The sequence below is a fragment of the Pavona decussata genome, unplaced genomic scaffold, assembly GCF_977016875.1.
Source record: "Pavona decussata unplaced genomic scaffold, jaPavDecu1.1 SCAFFOLD_8, whole genome shotgun sequence".
Taxonomy (NCBI): Eukaryota; Metazoa; Cnidaria; class Anthozoa; order Scleractinia; family Agariciidae; genus Pavona; species Pavona decussata.
In genome coordinates this window covers 1081276-1106244 of record NW_028145431.1, presented here as the reverse complement: position 1 = coordinate 1106244, position 24969 = coordinate 1081276, and the positions used below count along the sequence as shown (strand labels likewise).

At 36.2% G+C, this 24969-nt stretch overlaps 1 protein-coding gene and 1 long non-coding RNA gene across 3 annotated transcripts; one reads left to right on the top strand and one right to left on the bottom strand.

The window, feature by feature from the left end:
* Nucleotides 1-565: 565 nt before the first annotated feature.
* LOC146488768 (uncharacterized) lies at nt 566-5474 on the bottom strand. 2 transcript variants are annotated; one of them, XM_085112300.1, is made up of 4 exons: nt 5256-5474; nt 4211-4299; nt 2201-2410; nt 566-927 (listed from the first exon to the last, which is right to left on the bottom strand). In XM_085112300.1, exons 1-4 carry the CDS (start codon nt 5353-5355, stop codon nt 829-831), a joined length of 498 nt encoding a protein of 165 aa, XP_084968426.1. In that variant the 5' UTR covers nt 5356-5474; the 3' UTR covers nt 566-828. The 2 variants fall into 2 exon arrangements, with proteins under 2 accessions (XP_084968426.1, XP_084968432.1); XM_085112306.1 differs by having other exon boundaries at nt 566-912.
* A 3744-nt stretch (nt 5475-9218) lies between these two features.
* LOC146488767 (uncharacterized) lies at nt 9219-15772 on the top strand. Its single transcript, XR_014865155.1, has 3 exons — nt 9219-9276; nt 13802-13902; nt 15127-15772. It is a non-coding gene; the product is annotated as an uncharacterized LOC146488767 (long non-coding RNA).
* The last annotated feature ends 9197 nt before the right edge of the window (nt 15773-24969 follow it).

Below are 24969 nucleotides of genomic sequence, written 5' to 3'. Positions count from 1 at the left end.
TGTTCCTGACAAGCATTCAAAACGCAACCCCTGCTATCAGCAACGCCATTACAGTTTGCAACAGTTATCACGGTTCAAATTGAACTCATTATGAGCAGGCGTGCAGGCAGAAAATACAACAAGAGACTTTATTTAAGGGGGCAGTGTCACCAAATTTAGTGTCACTTTGACTGGCCTAAAACATATTTGAATTAGTGGAATCCTTACAATTATGGTTCAGTTTTGTTAACAATATCCCTACTAGTGCATAGAAACTTGTACTAATTATGTTTGGCTGCGGATGGCTAGGATTGAAACTTGAAACAATTGGCCAATTTTTTCAAGTTCTTCTTGTGTATTGTAGAGAAGTCGCTGAAAACTGATTATAGTTGGTTCTTCTTTGGAGAATTTATCGCTTAATATTTTTCATCCAGGTGTTCTAACAGCACTTTCATGTTAGCAGAAAGGTTTCTCGTCAAATATTCGAGCACTTTTGACCAAAATACAGCAAAATCGCCATGACAGTGCCCCTTTAAGAAATAATGAAAAGGAATAAAATAACTCGTAGCTGTTGCCATTCGCGGCGGGTTATTTATGTTTCGCACAAATTAAAAAGACGGAAAACGAAAACTCACAAGTGTTGACTAAGCTCCAAAAGGAGGAAAAGAGGGATAATAGCAATACCTAAGAAGAAGAGATTATAAAGAGACATAATAAAGTGAATCATTGTATCGTCAGTACCTATTTTTACACAAAGAAGAGGAACCATCGACAATAGGAGACAAACGGCTTCTGTAACACTTTATTATAAAGTTTATTTTATTATAAGCATAGATATTTTTATATGTTTCAGTACATGGCACCGTGCTGACGTCTATGACTCCATGTGTTACTGATCGCCTCCTTTTCGTCCGAGCTCATCAGTGAATGCACCTTGAGTGAAAACACCTAAAACAAGTTAGACACTGTGCTTAGATGTAATAAACTAGCTTTACTAGTGAAAATGCATGTACGTTCAGTATAAAGATTTTTATTCAGGAAAGCCTTAGACGATTTTTACCTGTAAATTTTTACTGTAGTTCTAAATTAGTACATGGTTTGCTTTTACATATTTTAGTTATTCTTATTTGTAAGTTCTTAGTCAACAGGACCCCGTTGATAACAGTATTCCATACGGAAGGGTTATCCTATTATTATTATTATTATTATTATTATTATTATTATTATTATTATTATTATTATTATTACTATTATTATTATTATTATTATTATTATTATTATTATTATTATTAAGCGATGTGGATCGGCTATAAATGACGTTTTTCCTCAACATCGGGCAAAATCATATAGGAAATCTTATAATAAATAATAAGATTTCCTATATGATTCTGCCCGAAGTATTGTGCGAATTTTGTGTCATTTCAAAGCCCCAAAACGTTTGTCTTGGATCAGAAACAAATAATAATTATAATAATTTTCTAGTTTTGTTGTAAATTATCACCCCAGTGCAATAAAACTGTCGATTAGTGCCACTGGCCAGAGACAGAGTAGGTCGGAATGGATTGAAACTTGAAAAATGTTAGCATAACGTTTTTCAAGTTTTCGCATTTTTGTTTTGAAAATGCGCTAGAACAGATCACGAGTTGTTCCTTTCAAGAATTGAGTTGATTTCTTTCCTTTCGTTGTTCTAGAATTATTTTGTAGGTAAGTGAAGGTCTTATTTTACCATTTTTAGCATAAGAGGCAAAAAACCTCATGACACGTCCCCTTTATAAAAGTATGTAAGGGAGACTCGGCTGGCTGGAACCTTGGTCGCCACCCTCCAGAAGGTGGATATCTATGATATAAGTCGTCGCGGATTGCCTGAGAAGACTCACAGTTCGGGGTCCAAAGACAGTCAAGGAAGTTTCTACAATCGTGGACAAAACTTGATAGGAAAACTTCGAATTTTGCGCATATATTTCAATCTACCTTAAAGAAAACACCGGATGGAGAGTAGAAAACCTTCACTCCCCCCTACCCCAACTCAATGTTACTTTGAAGGCCGGACGATGACCCAGCCTTTTTTTCAGCGGCAAAGCAACATCGATGAGGGGGAGGGAGGGGGAGGGGGCTGTGCTGTTGACGTATCATTGTAGCGATCGAATTTGGAGATCGACTAAAAGTTTCTTAATAGTTTTGTCAACGATTGTAGGTTATTCAAATGAATAAGCAAGCTTACCAAAATTGAAGTGACCATCAAAGATATCAAACTAAGCATGAGTGGAACTAGCTTGGGGTGCAGCTCATTATCAGCGATTGTTTCTTTGTCGTTCGGACAGTCTTCATCAGACGCTAATAAATCTTCTTCAACATGGATTTCATGAATTTCATCTTCTTCGATTTCCGGCAAATCATCTTGTAGTTCTTCATCCAAGAATTCACCTTCCCGCTGTAGTTAAAAAACGATTAAAGTTCGTTATAAAACATTGACTTCACAAGAGTGAGGAACACATTGGGCTAGTTTGCACGAAAAGCTCCCAGTGACTTCCGTGAACTTCGAAAAGCTACCACCTTGATGAATACAAACGAATTCATGGTTTATGGTTGAATCAGTTGGGATCAGGAGCCATAATCAGGGATTATGGCTCCTGGTTAGGATTTGTGACACAAGAGACTGCGCAGTAAGGCTGTGCAATGCAAATAGGCCCTTTCCGAGTTGTTGTGAACCTCATTATGAAAACGAGGCTAAGTGCAAAAGCTTTTCATATGAAAATTAGTTTCGTTTGCATATGAATGAAAACTAATTTTCATAATAAAACTTTGCACTTAGCCTCGCTTTCGTAATGAGGTTCACAGCAACTCGGAAATGGTCTATTACATAGAATCACCTTGACACGGAGTAGGTTTTGATTCATTCAAGAAATGAGTTGACAAATGGTGAATAAATTACCTTGAACTTATAGGCATACAGTCTTTTTAGAGTGAGCCCCATCATCTTAGTTATATTCTTTCAAGTTAGAGTATACAGTCAACACTCGCCTTGTGGACACCTCGCTATTAAGGACACCCCGATAATACGGACAGCAGCTTAATCCCCAGCAAAAATAAATTTCAGCCGTTTGACTAAAATAAATTCCTGCTATTACGGCCTCTCGCTTTTAAGGACACTAACTCGCGGTCCCGAGGGTGTCCGCAATAAAAGGAGTTGACTGTAGATGTCAAAAATTCCAAATACATGGACTTAGATACAAACGAACCTCTTTATTACGAAAACCAAGGGGACAGGGATAAGTGTCCGCATTATAGAGGTGTCCGTTTTGGAGAGATAGGCTTTATATGGATTTCGGTCTCTCAGGGACTAAGTGAACTGTCCGTAATAGAGAGGTGTCCGTATTATAGAGGTGTCCGTAAGGAGAGGTTCCACTGTATATTATCTCAGTTGACCGCGTTAAGTCAAAGAGCGAACAATTATTCACCTAAATGAACCAAACTGATTGCAGGACTGACACTACGGCAAAGGGCTTATTTATCTGGACCAATATTTCAACTAGTACCACAAGTCTTCTTAAGGGCCAGAGTTACAATGAGGGAAAGGAAAATTATTTACCTTATAGTACACTCATAAAAATAACTCAATTATGATTAGTCGAGAGCAGTAAAATTAATCCCAAATTGTACTCCGTAGGAGTACCAATTATGTTTCCATGGCAACGGCGCGTACTGCCTGAAACGCTTTTGTCGGAATCACGGTTGCAAAACTCTACAGTATTTTCGTGAATTAAGATTTATTGTCTTTGGATTCGTTGGTGAATTTTATTGGATTTTCGACAAATTGAAGAAAATTGCCTGTTACTAAAACTCAACATCCTATCAAAGGTTTGTGAACATATCGCAAACATTCTACATCTTTCACAATATCCAAGAAATTCGATCCATGTTCAGACGAATACAGTTCCAACCTCGTTCCCAGGCTCTCTCCTCTTTACGTCCCAAGGAACGAGGTTGATACAGTTAAATTTGAAAACGTAACTTTTTTAATCCGCATGAATGTATACAGGGCCTTTTCAAGGAGCGCATTTTTAAAAGATCCATTTTCGGTTGGTGAAAAACACCATTTTAATGTGGACAGAAAACCTAACCAGAACGTACGAGAAATGATGCTTTTCCAAATTTATCCGAATTAGTGTGAAAGTACATGACCGCCGACTCATTGGTTTAAGACATAAACTTTCAGTTACATAGCAATTACCTCAATCATTACAAACAGCACCATTGCCGTTAAAAACTCGTTCGCATCAGCCTTTTGTAGCAAAGCATTTCTCCACCGTTTGAGTGACTCTGCAGAAAAAATAACAACAAACAGCATGAAAGTAATATGAAATCCTCAAAGCAACAAACACGCCTACAAACTTGATAAAACCGTAACCAATTCTTTCGTATCACTAGTTTTGAAACAACAACAACAACAACAACAACAACAACAACAACACGTTATTTGATGTCGCGACAAGGTTATGTACTTTTAAAATTGTTTATCCACAAGTATCAAAAGCTAATCAAGCCTCTGTTTAAAGACATGTCTCATCTGCTTTTAGAAATACTTTGAAAATACAAAGAACGTTTAGCTTTTTAATCCAAAGGGCTACAGTATAGTGCAACTGAGAAGCGAGTGTATTTAAACGTAATAGCTAGCTGTAAGTATGCGAAAACGAGCATTTTTTTTACACGAACGTTCATTATTCTACCGTTTTTACACAAACTCAACAGCCTTAGCTGATTCTAAGAAAAACGAGCAAGAAACAGCAAACGCTATGAGCAACAATGATCGATTTCTCGCACACCATCGGACACACGTGGCTTACCACGCGCGCACTGTTTAAATTTGAAAGCCGTTGCTCATCCCGATTCTTATAAATCTGACGCGACAAGTTCGTACTTTTTCGCCTGAAATGTTTCTTAGATCGGAGTTTTGGTATCTTACTTTTTCTGTTCGTAATCCGCTTACATCAATCTCTTGTTTAACGAAAAGTATAAATGATACGTAAAGGTTTTGGATAGCTATGCATTCAAGCTTATTCTATCTTCTTCTTCTTCTTTCGTTAAAGCAACATCAATTTTTTTAATTCAAATTATTGAATTTAATTTTTGTTGTTTTCTTGCAAAGCTAAAAGAGTGCTGGCATAACACTATGAGCTTTCAGTCCACACACGAGAAGCAGTTATTCTCAAGGATCTTGTATAGACGAGAAACATGTGAAAAAATTAGCATCCAACGAAAGTGTGAAACGTACTTACCACAAAAACCATTGCTAGGATTGGCTTCACATTTTTCGCAAAGCACATAGCTAGCATAGAGTACGCAGATTATAGCAACAAACTTTGCGATTTCATTCATTTAGCACTCAGTTTAAATTTCAAGTGCTTTTTACAAATGCAGTGAAGGTCAAACAGCTGTTTACTGTCTAGATCAAAGCAGTTGTGAGTTACATGATTGTGATGTCACAATTTGTTATGATGACGCAAAGCAGCCAGCGCGCGCGTGTGTAGCGCGCGCTCTTTGTTTACGTCAACAAAAAAGAAGAAAAAGAAACGGAAGATGAAAAAAACCCGGGCCACACACAACAAATGGCAGCTACTAAACGCACGATTTTGGTGCAATTTCTGTCGTTTTTTGGTAGTGCAACTTTTATCGCACTTAAGTTGCAGTTTTAAATCGCCTGCGTACTGTAAACTAGTGGCGATTTCAATGCGGTTTGTTGCCGCGATATCGCAGGGGTTTCGAACAAGTTTGAAACTTGATGCAAACTTGCAGGTCTTATCAGAAAATGTACAACGATATCGCCCTCAAGTCGCACTGAAATCGTAGCTGTTTTATCACGTGTGATTTGAAGTCGCAGCCTTGCGCGGGAAAATTGCAGTGAGGATCGCATGTGTGGAGTGAGATTTTAACCTAGTCAGTAACGGTTGTTGTAACGGTTATTTAAAAGGTTTTCTTAAGTTTGATATTTTGGAAGCTGTTTTCAAAGGCATTAGGCCCGGTTCATACTTTATACGTGCCGAACCCACTAAAAACGTTCTAAAACCTCGCGTCGTACTCTAAAATATCCCAATTCTGATTTAAAAAGTGGCCCTTTTATTGTTTTTTTTTTAAGATTTGCGTTAATCGGCTATTCGAATGTAAAAATTTGCATAAAAAAGTAAATTTTTACTGAATTCAAACGTAGGTTTGTAATTTTTCGCTAATAGAGGGTATATTTTGTCAAACTTTTGCTTTGTTTTGTCAGATATCGCAAATAATGCCTCTTTTGGAATATACTGCCTTCCATCGACAAAAATAAAATGAACATTTGCCTTTTTGGGCATGGAAATTTCCAACGCCAGTTTCGACGCAAAGGCCATGGAAATTTCTCACATCAGTTTTTGATATAAAGGCCATGGAAATTTCCAACGTCATTTTTAGAGAAAGTGCAAAGGGAACATTGAAATTGCATTCTTCTAGATGAAATGCTAAATTCGTTGGAAAACTGGCATGAACCGGCGATGAGCGCGAAAATTTTTCAACGTTACTTTTAAAGCCTTTCAAGACATTTTCTTCCTTTTACAATTTGCCTTTTCTGTACACAAAAAATAGTGCAAAGAAATATAGAACGAATACCTACATAAAATAATTACAAAATTACAAAAATATTTATTTCCTGTTTTTAATTTGCCCGGAATGACGGCAACCCTTTCGCTGAAACAATTTACATGGGCACCTACCCTGGGCGTGCAGTATGTTTCTCTTTGCACGTGCAATCAAGAGCGCATAAAATATTTTCGTGTAATTAGCAGCGATTGGCTTCAGTTTCTAATTCATATTCATGAGTAATTTTGCAAGCATCTCGCGGATTTCTGAATCATCCTTTCGAAACATCGGTTGAACTGTTGGAATTAAAAGCCAAAAATGGTGAAATTTGAAGGCATTAACGAAGGAAAGAAGTTTGCACAAAAGTAGAAGGTAAGCCCTGCTTTGGAAATAATTATTGCCGGCTCATGTTTGTACCTTTTAGATGACTTTTGAAAACACGAGCGCTTGCTTGCTGTTCGCTCAAAGCAGGTTACTTGGAAACTTGTCTATAAAACAGATATTTTGGGCTCACTTCTGCTCTGTAAAATACACTACTACCTTGAAAAATAATACGATTGTTGTGTATCCTTGTTATTTCAGCATTTGAAAGAATGTTGAGACTGTTCTCGATCCTTAGTCAAAATTGACGCTGTTTACCATGCCATTAACCATGAAACCATTGATGCGCGCAAAATTTGCAAATCGTTAACATACATGAGATATTCATTTCTAAATGCTATTGCTAACTTAGGTAATAAAATAAAATAGGATAGGGAAATAAGAACGAGCATTGTATCTGTAGCGATAACATTTCGTGAAAGCGGTTCTAAATGTATATAGCTATCAATTGTTTGCTTGTTTTTAGCAATTGCAATTGCTCTTGCAACTTAATTGAAATTGAATGTTGATGCGATAATCTGCTTTTTCAGATATATTTGTCAGTAAATTTATAAAGTAGTCAAAGTGGAAATATGACGACGGGATCATATGGCAGTCTGGAATCACTGAATAAAGACGAAAGAGCAAAGGTGAGAAATTTCAAACTATCACACGATAGAAATCTCGAGCTCAATCTAATTGTTAAAAAGAAAAATGCTAATAAAGAATACCAAATGGTAACATGTTTGTAACCCATTTAGTCTGGGTCGTGGGGTTGGGGAAGGGAGAGAATAGAAAGTCTCTGCATGCAATGAATTAAAAAACTGGGAATCTTTTTTAAAATCCAAGATTTGATCTAGTGTTTACATGACATTGTTAACAGAATCAATCAATCAATCAATCAATCAATCAATCAATCAATCAATCAATCAATCAATTTTATTTCTTCATTTCAAAGTTATTACATGAAGTATCATAGATTAAATTATTCTTGGGCAGGAGCTCTCAGCAAACCCTTTGGTGCTTTACGAGGAGAGGCCATGATCAAGTTCTTTAATGACATAGTTTTTTTAGAATCTGCACCCAACCCACTCTCCCCTCCCCCCTATCAACTCTGAGAAACGGAAATAGCCTCATAACGCACGTTCTGCAGAATAATTGATTTGGGAACTTTTACTTTTCAGTGAATTAAGTACAGAAATATGACGACAGAGTCAGATGGATGGATCTGAAATTAGTCAACGTGGAGGAGAGATCTCAAATTAAGGTAAAAGACTTTCATATCATACAATAAGTTTCTGCTGAAAATGGTGGCTAGTGTAGGCTGCGCCGCAGACGGAATTAACCACCAGAAAATACCGTCTCCAAATTAGCATCCAAATCCTTGTTCTAGAGCCCCATTGTTCAATTGGTCTGCTTATAGCCAATTAGATTGAAGGGGATTTGGAAAATGACTTCCAGTATTTCGTTCCCTTTGTAGTTTTTGTTTGTTATATTTCTAGACAGTGTATTCGAATGAGTTTTACCGTGCATAAATAAAGTTATTCAATTCAATTCAAAGACGGCTAGCACTGACTGAATCTCTTCATATCAACGGGATTTAGAAATTCATTAATCTCAAAAAGGTTTTCAATTGAGTGAAGTTTTGAACTAAACTTGAACACGTTTTTCAAATCTTTCAACACACAACTAACTGAAACATAGTGCCAATGGATTGTGCATCACAAATGTGTCACTTTTACATTTACTGTAATTCGCATAATAATGTCTGCACATTGGAGAGCAAGTTTTTGCATAGGAGTACTAAATGATTCAGTAGTCTGCTAGTGTTTTGAAACATTGATTCTGTGTTCTCTAACAGGGTAAATGGTGATTGTGATGGGTTTAACAGAGGAGGAGTGGGGGTATTAAAATATCCGACCCCAAAAAGGGACCCTAAAAGAGCTTTGCGGTAGACGGCTTGCCTATGTTTTTCGTGTCGAATACAGTTCAGATGAGAGTCGAATTATTTAACCCGCACTCGGTTCGATTTTTTGCTGGTGATCTCTCAAAGTGACAGTTTTTTCTTGTTGATTGTGTGGTTATTGGGTTGATGAAATGCAATTTTGGAAGTATTTCTCTGGGGGCTGCGACTGAAATCGGAGATCTTCAGTTGGGCCTTCTTTTATTGAGATCACTCATAAAGATAAACCATCTGCGGCAGAATCATGAAGTTGGTTATTTGTATTTCCAGGAGCGCTTATCAGAAGGGAATTGAAAGACGAAATAAGAGGAAAGAATCTAAGAAAACAAGCTGGTATTGCTGGATAAGAAAGAAACAGTGCGGCAAAGGTAAGAACTTGTAAAACTGTTCAATAACTTACTTTGAAGTGAGCTGTGTCATAAAGATTTATTTAACCTTGTTGGGTATAAAGTTTTCTGATGTTAAAACTGTTTATTTTCTGTCGAAAAAAAATGCACGAGATCATGATCACCAACTGGGAAAACATATCAAGTGATTTTCTCAAAGGGAGAACGAAGCATGGTCACTTTTTGGCAATTTTTCACAAACGTCATTCTTGAAAAAAAGTTGGACGTCCGTGGCCAAAGACAATTACTCGCACCCATTTCAGAATACTAATAGGATAATTTGCGATGCTGTTTTTCAATATTTTAGAGATTTTAAGCTTTTAAAAGAATCAGAAAACCAGGTGACAGAGCTCCTCCAAAAAATGGTCGCTGGCTGTGAATTTTCAGTGTCAACGGACTGTTAATTGTTTTCAATAAAATTGATTTCACAATTGTGTAAATCGAATAACGAGCATGGCGAACATCGGAGATGAGCTTGCTGCACTTGAATTTGGGACACGTTAATCACTATTTGATAAACGGCAGTCAAGGCACTGAATCATTTGCTATCACCTTGAACAAAACTTGATAGTCTAATCATACATAGCTGCTCATTTATGCTATTCAGTTTCAACTTTCTAATTTGTGTCACTTTCTGTTTTTTTGTGTGTGTACAGTAGCAGTTTTAAAGTGCCCCTAACCCTACAATTTGTTTTCTTGTGGTAGTTTTCCATATCTTTCAAGAACTCATTTTCGAAAAAAATTTTGAGAAATATTGAATCCTTTTTATTTTACGAGCGCTAAAAGTTACTGAAATTTTTAAATTTTTGCGCCCTTTAAGCCCCGCTGGACAAATTTTTCTCTCGTGGGCTCATTAGGAACGAGCCAATGAGAAGCGTCCGATATTTAACACTGTGACGTAAGAAAAGGACACCAGAAGGATTCAGGAGGAATCTTATGAGGGGTATCGAATGGTCTTTGCGAGCATGCGACCACTGTGTTTATTTTTGCGAGCACGAGCTGTTGTCAAATTTTTCTTGCGAGCAGCGAGCACTTTAGAAAATACAGATGGCGAGCAGCGAGCACTTTAGAAAAATAGAGATAGCGAGCAGCGAGCACTTCGAGTACTTCGTAAATTTTCCGCGAGCTGGAATCTCTCTTTTATTAATAGGATTAACGAAATCTCGAGCAATCGAGTACATGTTAACGAGAGTGCGAGCATGCGAGCAGTTGCAAAAATTTTGCGAGCACGAGCAAGCGAGCACCCGTTTAATTTTTGCGAGCAATTCGAGCAAAGGCCAATTTTTGCGAGCACTTTTAAATTGAATGGGACCATTCGACACCCCTCTTATGCATGCTGATTCCTTTCTCTACATTTCGAGAGCTGCTGCATCCAAAAACCACACATTTTCCAACCATTTTCTCTGTTTACAATTGAAGCATTACCGCGAATCTTCGGATATTTTTGCACGATGTCCTTTTCTTACGTCACGCTCCATATTTGGCCGAGTGGGGGACTAATGCGAACGATAGGTGAAAATATCGACAAGACTGCCTTCACTTCTAGCGCTCGTAAAAAAAAAAGGATTCAATATTTCTCAAAAATTTTTTCGAAAATGAGTTCTTGAAAGATATGGAAATCTACCAAAAGAAAACAAATTGAAGGGTTAGGGGCACTTTAATCTTGCAAATATTTTGACGTGAAGTATACTTTGGCAATATTTCATTAATTTCATATAATGCTGGTTTAATTGAAGTGATTCTTTGACAATCGACAAATCCAAGATGGAGGATTCAATATCGTGGCTATAGAAATAAATGATGTAATTTTAAGCGATAGATGAGCACCTAGCCTTATCTCGTAGGGGACACAATTAGCTATCTGTTGATCGTAAAACGTGGTTAAATTATCTGGAGGACGTTCAATCTATCCCCTCCCTTGCACCCCCCGTGGTGGTTGTTTGTTTTGAGCGTTTAATTTTTGGGGGGCGGGTGAGAGGGGGGAGGGGGAGCATTTTTCGGACATGCATTCCGTGCCGGTAATTTTTTACCAGTCTTCTAACTACTGCAACGTAGCGAAAGTCAATTTTACAATAAATGTAACGGGTATCTCGCCTTAGAATTACCTTACAGTGTACAATGACAGGTTTTAAAATAAGAACAAGTTTATAACACACTCAATCATTAAAAATCAGTTTTCATGAGATTAACAGAAAATTTCCCAGGCTTGAAAACAGCGAGGAATAGATATTAAGAAGAACAATGGTTGCATGAAAAATGCACATTTCGATTGATGGATGTATGTACTTAAGGATTTGCCATATTCCGGTCAGGTTATGTTTTTTACTTCCTGAGTCTGGGGAGGGAGGTGGGCAGTGTCCGGCATTTGTAAGTTCAAAAGCTTGAAAGCTGCAATGAAACTCGGAGGGCATATAGTATTGCCATAACTGTTCGCTTTGGAGTCCGCAAAATGGAAGTGTAATGTCTTTTGACGACATCTTGCATTGTTTGATTTTCCAAAACATCAGAAAATTAAACCGCTATGGGCTAACTGAATTGTATTGCAATGTAACGGCAACAACAGCACCCGACAAGTTTTTCACCAAAAGGTAAAAACTCCAAATTTCGAAAAACATGGCTGACAAAACATATGTAAAGTTTAGTAAAAGTCACAAAGTTTGATGTTCTTTCCTTTGTTATTAAAAATGTTAGGCATGCCATACTGTTAAAATTCAACAAGCAGGCTGGCACTCGGGGGGGGGGGGGGGGACGTATCGACTATGCAATACTTAAATATAAATGCCTAAAAACTATAAAACATGTACATTCTGTGACTCGGTCAGTTCATCCACGATCTTTTTATTCAGAAATATGAGACTGAATTTTTGAAATGGTTTTTGTTACTTAAAAACGACTTTTAAGCAGGATATACTCAGGCAGCGGAGTTATAAATACGATTGGGGCGAGTCACTATATGGAATTTAGAGTCACCATGATATAGACAAATAAAACAGCAACATGCATTATCTCGTTACTGTACACCGCAAGTTTATTATGTTTAGTTAATATGTTTAGTTGGGAGAATCAAGGCCCTTTATTCTTTACCGATAATTTTCTTTTTTCTCATTACCTGCTTCTGTTATTTAATGATATCGTGAGGAGAAATTACAAGCTGGTCCCAATTGGTGCTTAAAGGATTGAGGGGGATAAAGTCACTTTTCCCATACAAATCTCTTGAAATTTGTAAGATCCACATGTTTCTTAGGACTGGAAACTCAAAATGCCCACAATTTCGGGTATAGCATCTTTTTAACGCCTTTTAAAACCTGGTATAATTGATCTATTGAAATTCTGATACAAAAAGAATTAAAGCCATGACCATTTTCGATACTCAAAGCACGATTAGGCTTGTCATTACGTAACGTTGAAATCGCTGACAGAGAACAATTCTATGCGCGTAATTAGTGTTGCAGCGGCCAGCCTCTTTTTTCACTCCTGGCCGATGCTTAGTTTGTCCGTCTGATGTCTGAAAAAGCAAAACGAAATAGTGTAATTATCACGTTCAGTTTGATGGGCGCAGCGTTTTGTAAAAACAATTGGTGCTAGCGTAGAAATTATGCGAATAAAAACATTTGAAGACATAATTATTGCAGAAAAATGAGTTGCCGAGATTCTTGTACCGTCTCATCGTAGACTGCGTGCATTTCAACAAGACGGAAAATAAACATCTTACTTACATAGCGTAGGTGATATATAATTCTCTGCTAGCAGAGTGTATTATTCCAATAACCTTGTCATTGTCTTGATGCACCAGTTAATTCTTCCAACAAATAAGGAGAAACATGTTTGGCATTCATTTATGAGAATATATTGAGCACGTGTAAACGGTCTGGTTAACCCTATCCAGACCGGGCTTTTTTTTGTCTTCTGGGGCCTGGTGGGGTGGGGCTGATTGGGCCCCTCCACCATAACTTCACAAGTATAAAAGCTATGATAGTTAGGCTTAGGGGATAGAAAGTACGTCTAAAGATGTCTCCTTTGAGGTCTGCATCGCAAAGTGAGGACGTCTCATCACATGATAATTATGTCATGATTGCCAAATCACGGCCATCTTGGATCCGCCATCTTGGATTTCTGGATTTTCCCAAAACTTTAAGAAAGCGCCAAAACCAATAAAGGAACACTGATATGAGCTAGAAAGCTAAATGTTACGGGTAGAAAAGTGATTTTCCTTCATTTTAAAAAGGGATGTTTTATTTTCTGAAAAAACCGCCTGTCAAAAATTGGTTGCCATGGTAATATAAAAGTCAATTAAGTCAATTAACACTAACAAACCACATCAAATTTATTCCAGATAAATTTAGGAAAAAGTCCTGAAGTTTCAGGGCGTTTGCTCAAATATTAAAAGCGGTATTCGGGTTCAAAATCGCCGCAGGCCCCATCCCCCCCTCCCCCGCCCGCCCGGCTTAAGTAGGTTAGTTGTATAGTTGTGTAACTTGCCATTAATGTCAAGTTCCTTTTCTTTCAGCTCTCCAATCTTCATCAGTAGCACAATCCCTGGAAGAAAGGAAGCCTATCAAAGAACAAAATAAGGACTGAACATTGGTGAATGTTTGAGACAATTTTGAGGTAGGAAATTTACTTTTGTTAGCATTAAGTCGTAACGGAAAAAAGTTAAAGTTCCAGTACAAATGGTTGCTCGGTACACTTCGAGTTGAAAATGAAATAACTTGAACCGATTACACAAAAATGTTTTTGAACGACAACTTTCCGCCCAAAAATAATGAAATTTATATATGTTATTTCGCAGATCGTGCACAAATATTGCCGAAACATGTTTGCAATCGTTTTGGTGTTTTTCTTCAATGAACCGGGACATTACTCAATAGTTTCTGTACTGAAAAGTGAGTTCCTTCTTACAACATGTGCAATAGTCTGTTTTACTGGAGCAAGGAACTGCATGAAAGGAGCAGACAAAATCAGTGAACGATTAAAAATCTCAATGCGTTTTTCTTTTCAAGGATTCGCAATTTTAGGCTTGCCTTCAAGGAGACCAAAATTCGGAGACCTGTCGATCTTTACGATTTCCTTGCAAATAAACAGTTTAAAATTTCACACTCAGTGCAATTCATTCCAATATAATGGAAAATTGTATAGAAAGAACATTAATTTTTTAATTTGGATTTCTGCCAAAATTTTAAAGCACCAATGTAAAGAAAAATCGGGTCGTTTGAAATTTAAATTTTACAGCCAACTGAGACGCACGTGCAGATGTAAAAATTCAGGAGAAAAATGTCAATCCTGTATCGTTCATTAATAATTTGTTTAGGATTTTGGAAATTTGCAGTCCCTTATCAAGTCATAGAAAAGCTAGTAGTTTCTACAAGTTTGTGAATTTGTCTGTTGAAAAATTATGCTGATATAATCTGAGAAGACACGGCTTTTTTGGAAGACGTGACAGTGACAATGAATCGTTAATTAGTCATTTATTATTAATTAGTCCTTGCCCCTTGAGTGCCAGTTTGTAACCATGACAGCAAGGTCGTGAACGCGTGCAAATTGTTCATAATAACAAGCAATTTCACAAACAGCCATAGCTGGAAGAAAACTTACTTGCGATCTATTTTCATAGAACTCAAGGATCGCTGTTTCGTTCCTAATTTTACTGAAGCAAAATTCAAATTGGGTTTAGGAAAATTTCTACGAAAAAAGATTGATTGTCAGCGTTTCCTTTTTGTAAACATCTTATGAATTTCACAGTGTGCAAAACAAATAATTTAAGCTGTCATACACTTTTGTTACATGATTGTTGTTGACTTGGGTATAATTAATGTAGAGTCTCCTGTCTTTTAGTTGTTAATCTCAATTTCGATTAAACGCAAGACGAAGAGCAAGAAGAAAGCGCTAGCAAGCATGGGAGGAACACAAGCTTACAATTGAACACAAGAGAGAATGAACGTCGAGGAATTTTCTGGACGCGTTAAAGGTAGAAGATGTAACTTTAATGAACATTTAGCTCGATCAGCGCTTAACATGAAGTTCCAGTTTAAAAATTCGAAGAAAAACCTCAAGAAGTGAAATTGACGTTAAAGCTTTAATAACAAAATTCAACAAACAAACAAACTGAATTTTATTTTTTTAACTAAATTTCCACTAAAAACGCTGAGATTTTATATTTTAATTACTCGGTTGCTAAAACGTTTTTGGTCGCATAGAAATTGGATGGAGACACGTTTGGCTTGAAGATGTTTACATTTCAGACCGAGTAATGAGTTTAAAAAATGCTATTATATATATTTCTAGTTTGGAACTTCTTGTTTACAATGTCTGTTCAATACTGGAACGAAACACGTATTCGGGATTCACTAATAAGTGCACGATACAAAATCCCACACTAGTACAGCGGAGGATTCCTTGTTTGTTACAAACGTCCTTACTTTTGGCGAAAACTCTAGCTAGAATCCTCTCTAAATGATTGCTTGTAGGTTTAAGGTGCAAAATTTTTGCTCGAAAACATGGAGCTTCCAATGATTATTTTAAGTGAAAAATGCCGAGAACACGATTGAAATTCATTTCCTTGAAATCTTTAGGAATATTTCAAATCTAAGCTCCGTTATCAGATTTAATTAAATACTTAAGGGTACTTTTGAAGACGTTCCAAAATACTTTTAGCAGAAAATTGCGAGCTTGTATCGTGCACTTATCTCGTTCTTCGGATTTTTTTTTCTAGTCATTCATATACATATTCGTTTTTTTTCCATTTTCAAAGAGTGCGAACATAGTTTCAATGCTGCCTTTGTGTGGAAATCAAAGTCTTGGTACCCATTTGGCTGTAAATTTTACCAAGAAATTCTCTAAAAATACAAAAAATTGCAGTGTAAAATCTTCTATTTAGTTCTTTCAGTTGAAAACTTGAAATTCTTTTCATTGAATTTCCACACAAAATCAATTCGCACCATGTTTCTACTCTTGAAAACAGCTTACAAATTTTGTGAATGTTAGAAAGTGAAAGCTAGTTTGCCAGTATTGTACTTCAAAGATAATTCATTTATTCTTGAACGAAAGTTAAACCGAATAAGTGCATTTAGACTAATATTTAGGCAATAAATGCAAGGAAACGGTGGTTTGTTTCAGTAATATTTCGAGATATTACTGAAACAAACCACCGTTTCCTTGCATTTATTGCCTAAATATTAGTCTAAATGCACTTATTCGGTTTAACTTTCCTTCTATTTCTCCTGAAATTATCTGCCGGTAATGGTTTCATTTATTCTTGAAGTTTTCATTGTCAAAAAAAACTTAGCTGCAGTCAATATTTTCCAGTGTTTTCCGTTTTGACTTCAGAATATCAAAAAAATAGCTTATTTACTACTTTCACTACTTTATTTTGTGATATACATCAATTAGTCAATAAAGAATTAAAAACTTAACTATTTCATTGTTCAACTTTATTTGTCTTGTATCCATTACAATAATAAAAGGGAAAACTCGCGCTCTTAAAAGGGGCCTGATAACTAGTCATTTTGTTATTGTTAATGGCTGTAAAGCAGACCAACAAGCTAATATTCCGTATCGGGACAGAAAAAGGTGGAGATAGTATGTAAAAAGGGAAAAAGTCAATAAAACAAAAAATCACCAACAGAGTACTGGGCTAGTTTTTGATTCTGGAATAAGGAAACCACAAAATGTATGCCAACGTTTTCAATATTAATTATGCATGCTGACATAATGTTATTAATTATGCATTCACGACGTCACTATCAATATACACTCATTAATATTCATTGGCATTAGACTCAGATTCAGATTTGTAATTAAACCAGATTCTGAATCCCAATCCGATTCTGAGTGTTGTTGTACCTATAGGTGTCCTTAAAATCGAATTCGGATTCAGAATCGGTTTTATTTTTTCGAATCTGAATCTGAGTCTAATGCCAATGAATATTAATGAGATGATGACGTCATGCATGTATAACTAATGATGGCGACGTCATGTATGCATAATTAATAAGATGATGTCAGCATTCATAACTAATCTTGATATATGCATACATTTTGTTCTTAATTTATTCCAACTCTTTTTAATTTGATTTTTTTCATATATTTTTTCACATTTATTATTTAAGATCTGACCCAAAGACTCCATTAAAAAAGCAATGCAATTTTTATTGACAGCAAAATACGTTACAATTTTCTTCAGACAAAATTCGACATTACACTGTTATATTCTTAGCCATTCAATAGACCTTTATCATACAGCGGCCATGTTGAGTCTTGGGAGAATTAAAAGCTGTTTCTGCACAGCAAGCCTCACACTGAATTCAGGTCTGGCCGAGGATTGCCGCGCGAAAACAAAGCTTTTTAGACTCAACTTGGCCGCCGAGTGATAAAGGTCTATTTCTAACACAAAATGTTCTAGATAAAAAAATAGTCCAAAAATTACAGTGTATAATATTAGGATGTAACATTAGTCAAAAACCATAGTGTATAGATTTTGGATAAAAACTAGGCCAAAAAGTCGAGGCGGCAGTATTAAGATGAAAATTGGGCCAAAAAGCAGACGGAATAGCATTAGGATAAAAAATGGTTCAAAAACCAATAGGATAGTGAATAGCATCAGGGTGAAAATTACACTTAAAACAAGAGTGTATAGTATTAGGATATTAGGATAAAAAATTAGACCAAAACCCAGTGTAAAGTATTAGGATGAAATTAGGACAACAATCAGAATTTTTAATCCTGATACTATACACTGTTGTTTGGCCTTATCTTCATCCTAATACTGTACACTCTAGTTTTCAGCCTTATGTCTAACCTAATACTACACACTCTAGTTTTTAGGCCTAGTTTTCATCATAATTCTATATCACACTAGTTTTCGGGCTGATTGTCATCCTAATACTATATACTATGATTCTTACACTAATTTTCATCCTATTACTGTACACTCAGTTTCTTAGGCTTATTTTCACTAGTTTTTGGACTAATTTCCATCCTAAAACTACGCACAAGACGATGGATTATGGCCTAATTGTCATCCTAATACTATAGACTATGAATTTTGCCCTAATTTTCATCGTAATGCTATAGACTATCTCTTTTACTTTTTTTGCCTAGGAGAGGTTGCCAAGAAGAAAAAAAGTCTTGCGCTTTTAACACGGGTCGAGTACAAAATCAAAAATATCTTGACTTTTGAGGGGCTAAATCCGGCTAAAACCTGCACAGATTTTTACCGCCAAAAGACTTCGATTTTTTTGACTCAGTGCTAGAATACCCCCATCGAAAGCACAGCACTTTTTTTCTTTTTAGCAATCAAAATATACAAAAATATTGAAAGGAAATAATAGCCTACAGTTGTCTAGTTTTCAAGCCCCCTTTAAAAGTGCGAATAGAAAGAAAAAAAGTTCTGAGCTTTTAACACGGGTCTGACTTAATTATCTTTACGTTTGAAGGGCTAAATTCGTTTAAAACCTGTGCGGATTTTCCCTACCAAAAGACTTAGAATTTTTTGACTCAGTACTAGAATACCCGATCAAAAGCGCAGCTCCTTTTCTCATTTCTATGCAATAAGACTTCAACAAAACATTTAAAATAAAATAGCCCACTAATGACTAGTTTTCAAACCCCTTTTTAAAAGCGCGTTTTGCTTTAACTCATTTCAAAAGCGAAGAGCTGATAGATATTCTGGATTGAAAGAAGTATCCCCCAATTTTTAATACTCAAATACTTAGAATTTGGCATTAAAACCTTAAAACGCGACGCTCTTTGATATGGTACTGATTAACTTTTTCTCAATTTAAAACTGCCATCATTAGAAACCATGAAAAACGCGCTTTTTGGAGCAAAGTTACATGTTTCAGGGCCCGGTTTTACTCAAAATAAAGCTGATGTACAATCCGACAATTTTTGACACAAATTGAAATGTTTGCGTGGGAAAAACTGTCGAAATTCCATGGCAGATAATTTCTGTAAAAAAACCATTAAGACTAAGATAAAAATTTATTCTGACGATAGTTGAAATTTTGCTGGCTGAACACATTTTTACTTTTCGTTTCATGTTTTTGTAAATATTTGCCACCAACATCAATTTGTGACAGCCTGATGCATAACAATATAAACCACGATAGTACTCTTTCAACCTAATCTCCATCACTTAGAATTTAGACTAGAAGGAATCTATATACTACACACTGATTTCAAGTTTTCAAATCATAAATTTTCAGATTTCAAATTTTAAAATAATTTTTTGTTGTCGGATTTTGCTTTTTTAATTTTTTGATTTCTTACAGCTTTCATTCCAGTTTCAAAATAGTGGCGGATTGTACAGAGCAAAGGTCTAACCTGGACCAGCATTAACCGTCTTTAAAGCACAGCCTTACCATTCACTTTGTGTGGTCACCTGTGCTTTTAAATGGTGGAGTCGGTTAATAATGTGGAAAAGTTTAATTTGTCCTTTTTTCAAAAAGTTGAATTAAAACAAAAACGCTCAAAATATTAACACGGTGTCGAACTTTGTTGATTCGAAGATTTGGAGAGTAGTTTTACAACGTTAATTTTTTCAAAAGCAAACATAATGGTTATACTTTTGAGCGTTTTCATTTGTGAGATTTGTTACAAAGCCCTAAGTATCGCCTTTAGAAACCGTTAATTTTATAACTGACGCAGTAATTTTAAACACAGTCAACCAAAGAAGCAGAGGATGGCAAACCTGTGGTTCAGTTAACCCGGCGGACCCTTTAGTTACATACCCTAATGGCTTTCACCCAAATGATAAAAATTTCGTCCAAACGTCACCATATCTTGATCAGACATCGCAGCTCATAGTATATAAGGGCCTCGAAAGAGTGCAAACTGTTCCGTACTAATGGAGATAGATTCCAGAAAATCTTCGTTTCTGTCCTAACAAATTACGAATGCCTTTGTCTCATCTTAATCTTTAGTTATCCTGTATTTTTCTGCTGTCGTGTGTGAACATATTTACATTTTCTCTCTCATCAGTTTGTTCCAGTTTCTTAGTCGCTTTTAATCGTTGTTTCTCTACAGTTTGTCGTCGTTTCAATGTACTTAAGTCATATTTTGCTAGCTTTCCAGTAGTTTTGAGCCAATGTTCCATGTTCTGATGTCAGCAGTTATTTATATCGATAAGTTTTCGGTCCGTTTTCACTGTTGTTTTCCTTTTTTTCTCCACAGTTTTGATCTTCATTCGCTATATTAGTTTGTTCATTTTTCCTTTGTAATTGTCTTTTTGCTTTTACAAAATGTTTGAATAAATTAAATTTCTTTTCGTCTCCCATCCATTGTTTAATTTGCTGTCCTTTTCTTTATCAGGTTTTATAATTATTTGGTCGTTGTTTTCCTTTTTGCTGTTTGGTATATTTTTCATCATGTTTCTGCGTAGCTTTTATTCCTTTTTACTTGTAATGAATTGCTTGTGATCCCTTATAGTTCTGGTTTTCCTACTTGATTTGTTTCTGATCTCCTTTAAACTTTCCTGTTTTCCTGGAATGTTTTCCTTTTTCATCTTTTTTCGTGTTTGTTTTTCTCTAACATTTAAAGATGATTTTGTTTTTCAGTTCCTCTTTTGTCGTTCTTTCTTTATTTCTCGTTAGGCATTTCCTCCTTTTTTCTGTTTCATCTGCTTTATATTTTATCCATATTTGGCTCTATATTTCTGTTCCATTTTCCCTTTATTTTTTGTTTTGTTCAGCTCTTTTCTTCACTCCAGCTAATATCTCATTCTTTTTTGGTTATTTTTTGTCTTAATTATTTTTCCTAACTTTTTCATTTTTGTTTTTTTCTCCATCATGATTATGTTCCTGTTTTTCTGTGGATGAATGTATTTCAATACAGTTTTTGAGCGAACATACCTGACTTTTTTAACTAGTTATTAAGTAGTCTTGTACGATACCGATCGATGAGAAATTTACACCAGTTATTGCTTTTGAATCGAAGTTTTTCAGGATTGAAATTTTGGGAAAACCGATATTACTATAAACAAAATCCTCGAAATCAATAAATTGTACATTTCGCGTCATTCAGATTTATATTAGAAACCATGGTATATGACAAATGAAATGGACAAGAATAAATGCTGCATTTCAAATATATTGCTAAATCATTTCAAAACTGAGCATTGTTGTGGTTATAGTGAATGGACCGTAAAATAAACACTGCTTTGAAGTCATCTCTTGAAGCCACCAAACTTTTATTGCTTGTCTCTGATGGGCGATCCTGAGAACGAGCTTTATCTTTGAGATCGCAGGCATTTAATTTTCTTGTAATTTTACATTTATGCTTCTTTTTTTACCCTATCTTGACCGGGTGAGGGGTGGACTCTACCCGCGGCGACTTTGGAGCTGAATAACGTTTTTAATATTTAACCAAACGGCTTGAAACTTCAGACCTTTTCCTGAAATTTACTGGAAACAATTTTATGTCTTCTGTTAGTGTTCATTGACTTTGATGTTGCCGTGGCAACCAATGTTTGACAGGCCGTTTCTTCAGAAAATAAAAAATCCCTTTTTTAACTTGAAGAAAAAGGACTTTTTTTCTGTAGCTTTTATGTTTTTAGCCGATATCACTGTTCTTTTATCTGTTCTGAATATCCTTCGTTCAATTTCGGCGCTTTCCTCTAGTTTTGGGGAAATCTAGAAAACCAACATGGTGGAAACAAAATGGCCGCCATTTGACAATCATGATGTCATAACAACGTCATATAAAGTCATCACTTCTCGTTGCGAGCCTCAAAGGAAACATCTTAAGGCATAATTTGTCTCCACCAAGTCTCATTGTCCTGTCATACTTGCCAACTATTTGTAGAGGAGGGGGGGGGGGGGGGGGGAAATCCGCACCCCCCCCGCCCCCAGAAGACAAAGAAAGCCGGGTCTAGATAAGGTTATAAATCTCCGCAGAAACGCAAGCTTGTTGATGTGAACAACTTCACTCCAAATTTTCCCTGAAATTTCAGGAACATCTTTGAATTTAACGATGAAGTCCACGCATGAACCAACCTGTTGACGTTACAAACTCGTAGATTCAAATCATTGTAACATCGATTTTACCAAAAAATCAATCCTGACAAACTTCAATCCAAAAACCAATAACTGGTGTAAATTTCACATCGGTCGATGTCAGAGAAGACCACACAATGGCCAGTTAAAAAAGAGGTATATGGTCGCACAAAAACTGTATCGAACCAATCTTGCTTTCCGCTTGTTATTGTTTTTTCATCGATGCTTCTGTTTTCCTGTCGGTTTTTGTTGCATCTTTATTTTTGTACGATCTATGATCTTATTTTTAATTTTTTTCTCGTCCATTTTTTTGTTGATGTTATGCTTTTGTTTCTAACCAGTTTTTCTCCATAATTCTTCTGTCGTTTTCTGTCATTTTTAGCTATAGTTTTTTCTTTGCCATATTTCTTGAATTTTTTTTTACATTTCTGCCCCTTTTCAGTCTCTTACGTTGTTTACTCATCTTTTGTCTGATACAATCTTCTCGTTACTCTATAGTTTCCCTCTTGTCTTGTGTTAATACTGTTTTGCCTTTTCAATAGCTTTGCATTTTGTATTTTTCTCTGGCAAATCTTATTAGTTATTCACTGTTGTGTTGTATTTTCCTCTTGTTCCTCCAGCGTTTTTCTTTTGGCCTTTCTGACTTATTTTTCCTATCTCGTTTCCTGCCTTTGTCGCGTTGTCGTCATGTTTTACTATGTTTCTCTGGAGTTATAATTTTCTCGCTTCTTCTCCTCGGCCATGTTTGTTGGTAGATGCATGTCAATGTAACAGTTTTCTTTTTTCTCTGCCATGTTTTGTTTTCCTTCTCAATTATCACGTCTATTCGCGTTCGGGTTTCTCTGTCAAGTTTATGAATATCTTTTCTCTGTTTCTTTTTTGGTCATGTGTTAATGTTGTTTCTCTATATTTCCTAACATGTAAATGAATTGTTTTTGTTGAGTTACTGTCATAGAGCGGTTTTCAATAAATTTTCATAAAATAGTTGCTCTAACCAATCACAACAAACGTAAACAGCGCAATGAACCAATCAGAATTCAAAGACAATACATGTAGCCGGTGGCAAGCGCGCTAGCGCGGGAAAACGCGTGCGAGCGAGGCACAATTGGCTTGGGTTTGGATGAGAAAGTAGTAGGAATTTTGCCAACCAATCACATATCGAAAAATCGTCGCGGGAATGAAAGGCATTAGGGTGACCATTTGTAAACACATATTTATTTTATAAAATCTTAGAAGAAGGTCTGATTGCGTTTCAACAAGTACTTCATAAGTACAAGATGATAAAGAAGAACTTAGGAACGAGCAATCTTTCAAGAAATCACGAATTTTTAACAGAACGCGTCCAAATTTTCTCTAAAAAACTGATCCCTTAACTCATGTAAGAAGGGTGTGAACAGTTTGTAGATGGAAGCTGCTAAGCATTCTCTGTGGTGCTATTTATTATGCGGTAAACGGCGGTTCTATATTTCAAGTCTGTGGATAAAATCGTAACGCGTCACCATTAAAATCAAAGCCACCGAGCAGTTATTTCCTTTGTTACTCAGTTTGATATGCTGTACAAGGTGCTTCAAATTTCCGTAAGTGTGACAATTCAAATCAAAGCTACTGAGCAGTACTTTCCTGTAGTGCTGTTTATTGTGCTGTACAAGGTGGTTTTTACCTTTTAGTTTTTGGATAGAATTCTAAAATCTGGGCTCTCACCAAAGCTGAGTAGCTCCTCGCGGCGTGGTGCTATTTAAATTATTATGTACAAGGTTTTGAGTCTGTGTATAAAATCCTAAAGTGGTCCTGTTTATTTTTCAATATAAGGTGGTCAAACTTTAATTGGGTCTGTGTATGAAATTCTAATGTGTGGCCATTCAGGTGAAAGGTACTACTGAGCAGTATTTCCATGTTCTACTAATTTTGATGCTGCACAAGCTGGTTCTAACGTTTGAGTCTGTAGATGAAATCATCCTAAGGTGTGACAAATCAAATGGAAGCTACTGAGTAGTCTGTGAACTGGATTCCTTTCTTGCGACTGAAGTCCGTTAGATGATTGTGTTTGTTTCGTGCGTTTTAAAAGGTAGCTGTCCTTACTAGTACACATTATTAGTTTCGAAATTCGACTCTCTCCGACCACGAGAAAGCTCGTCTGATAAATAGGCCGAATTTTTTCCGATTACCCACAACTGAGAATACCCAACCAGACCTTCTTATAAAGGAAGCCATAAATCCCTAGGTTCAGTTGTTCAAAGCGCGGTTGCAACTAATCTAGGATTATTTTTTACGCCTAATTAAAATTCGCAGACTAAATTCCCCTCCCTTCTTTATTTGCTACAACGGGTTGTTTAAAGCTTAAATTTGCAATGCAGAATGCTTCAAATTTGAATGACCTTAAACTTAAATTTTGGTCAGCGAATTGTGCAAAACAATTTTGCATAAGCGATAGTCCTAGATTGGCATTAATCGACTTTCGAACAACTGAGGTTTGGACCGTAGCGAGTTACACAAATTTATCGCCGAAAATGACCAATTTCGCCAAACAAAATCCCAGTCTAACGTTTATTGTCCATGTTACGCTATGCCGGCGATAGATTAAATGTAATTCGTCTCTAAATGTTAAGTTTATCAAGCTAGAGAAGTCAACGTTAACGATTAACCTTGATCCCAAGAAACGTGACCACTCCTGCGTTCGTAATCTGCA

Coding starts and splice junctions, on each gene's coding strand:
- LOC146488768 (XM_085112300.1), bottom strand. CDS start 5,355: ATGAATGAAATCGCAAAGTTTGTTGCTATAATCTGCGTACTCTATGCT. Junction 4,300..5,255: donor TCCTAGCAATGGTTTTTGTG/GTAAGTACGTTT, acceptor TTTTTTCTGCAG/AGTCACTCAAACGGTGGAGA. Junction 928..2,200: donor TGATGGTCACTTCAATTTTG/GTAAGCTTGCTT, acceptor AACTTGTTTTAG/GTGTTTTCACTCAAGGTGCA.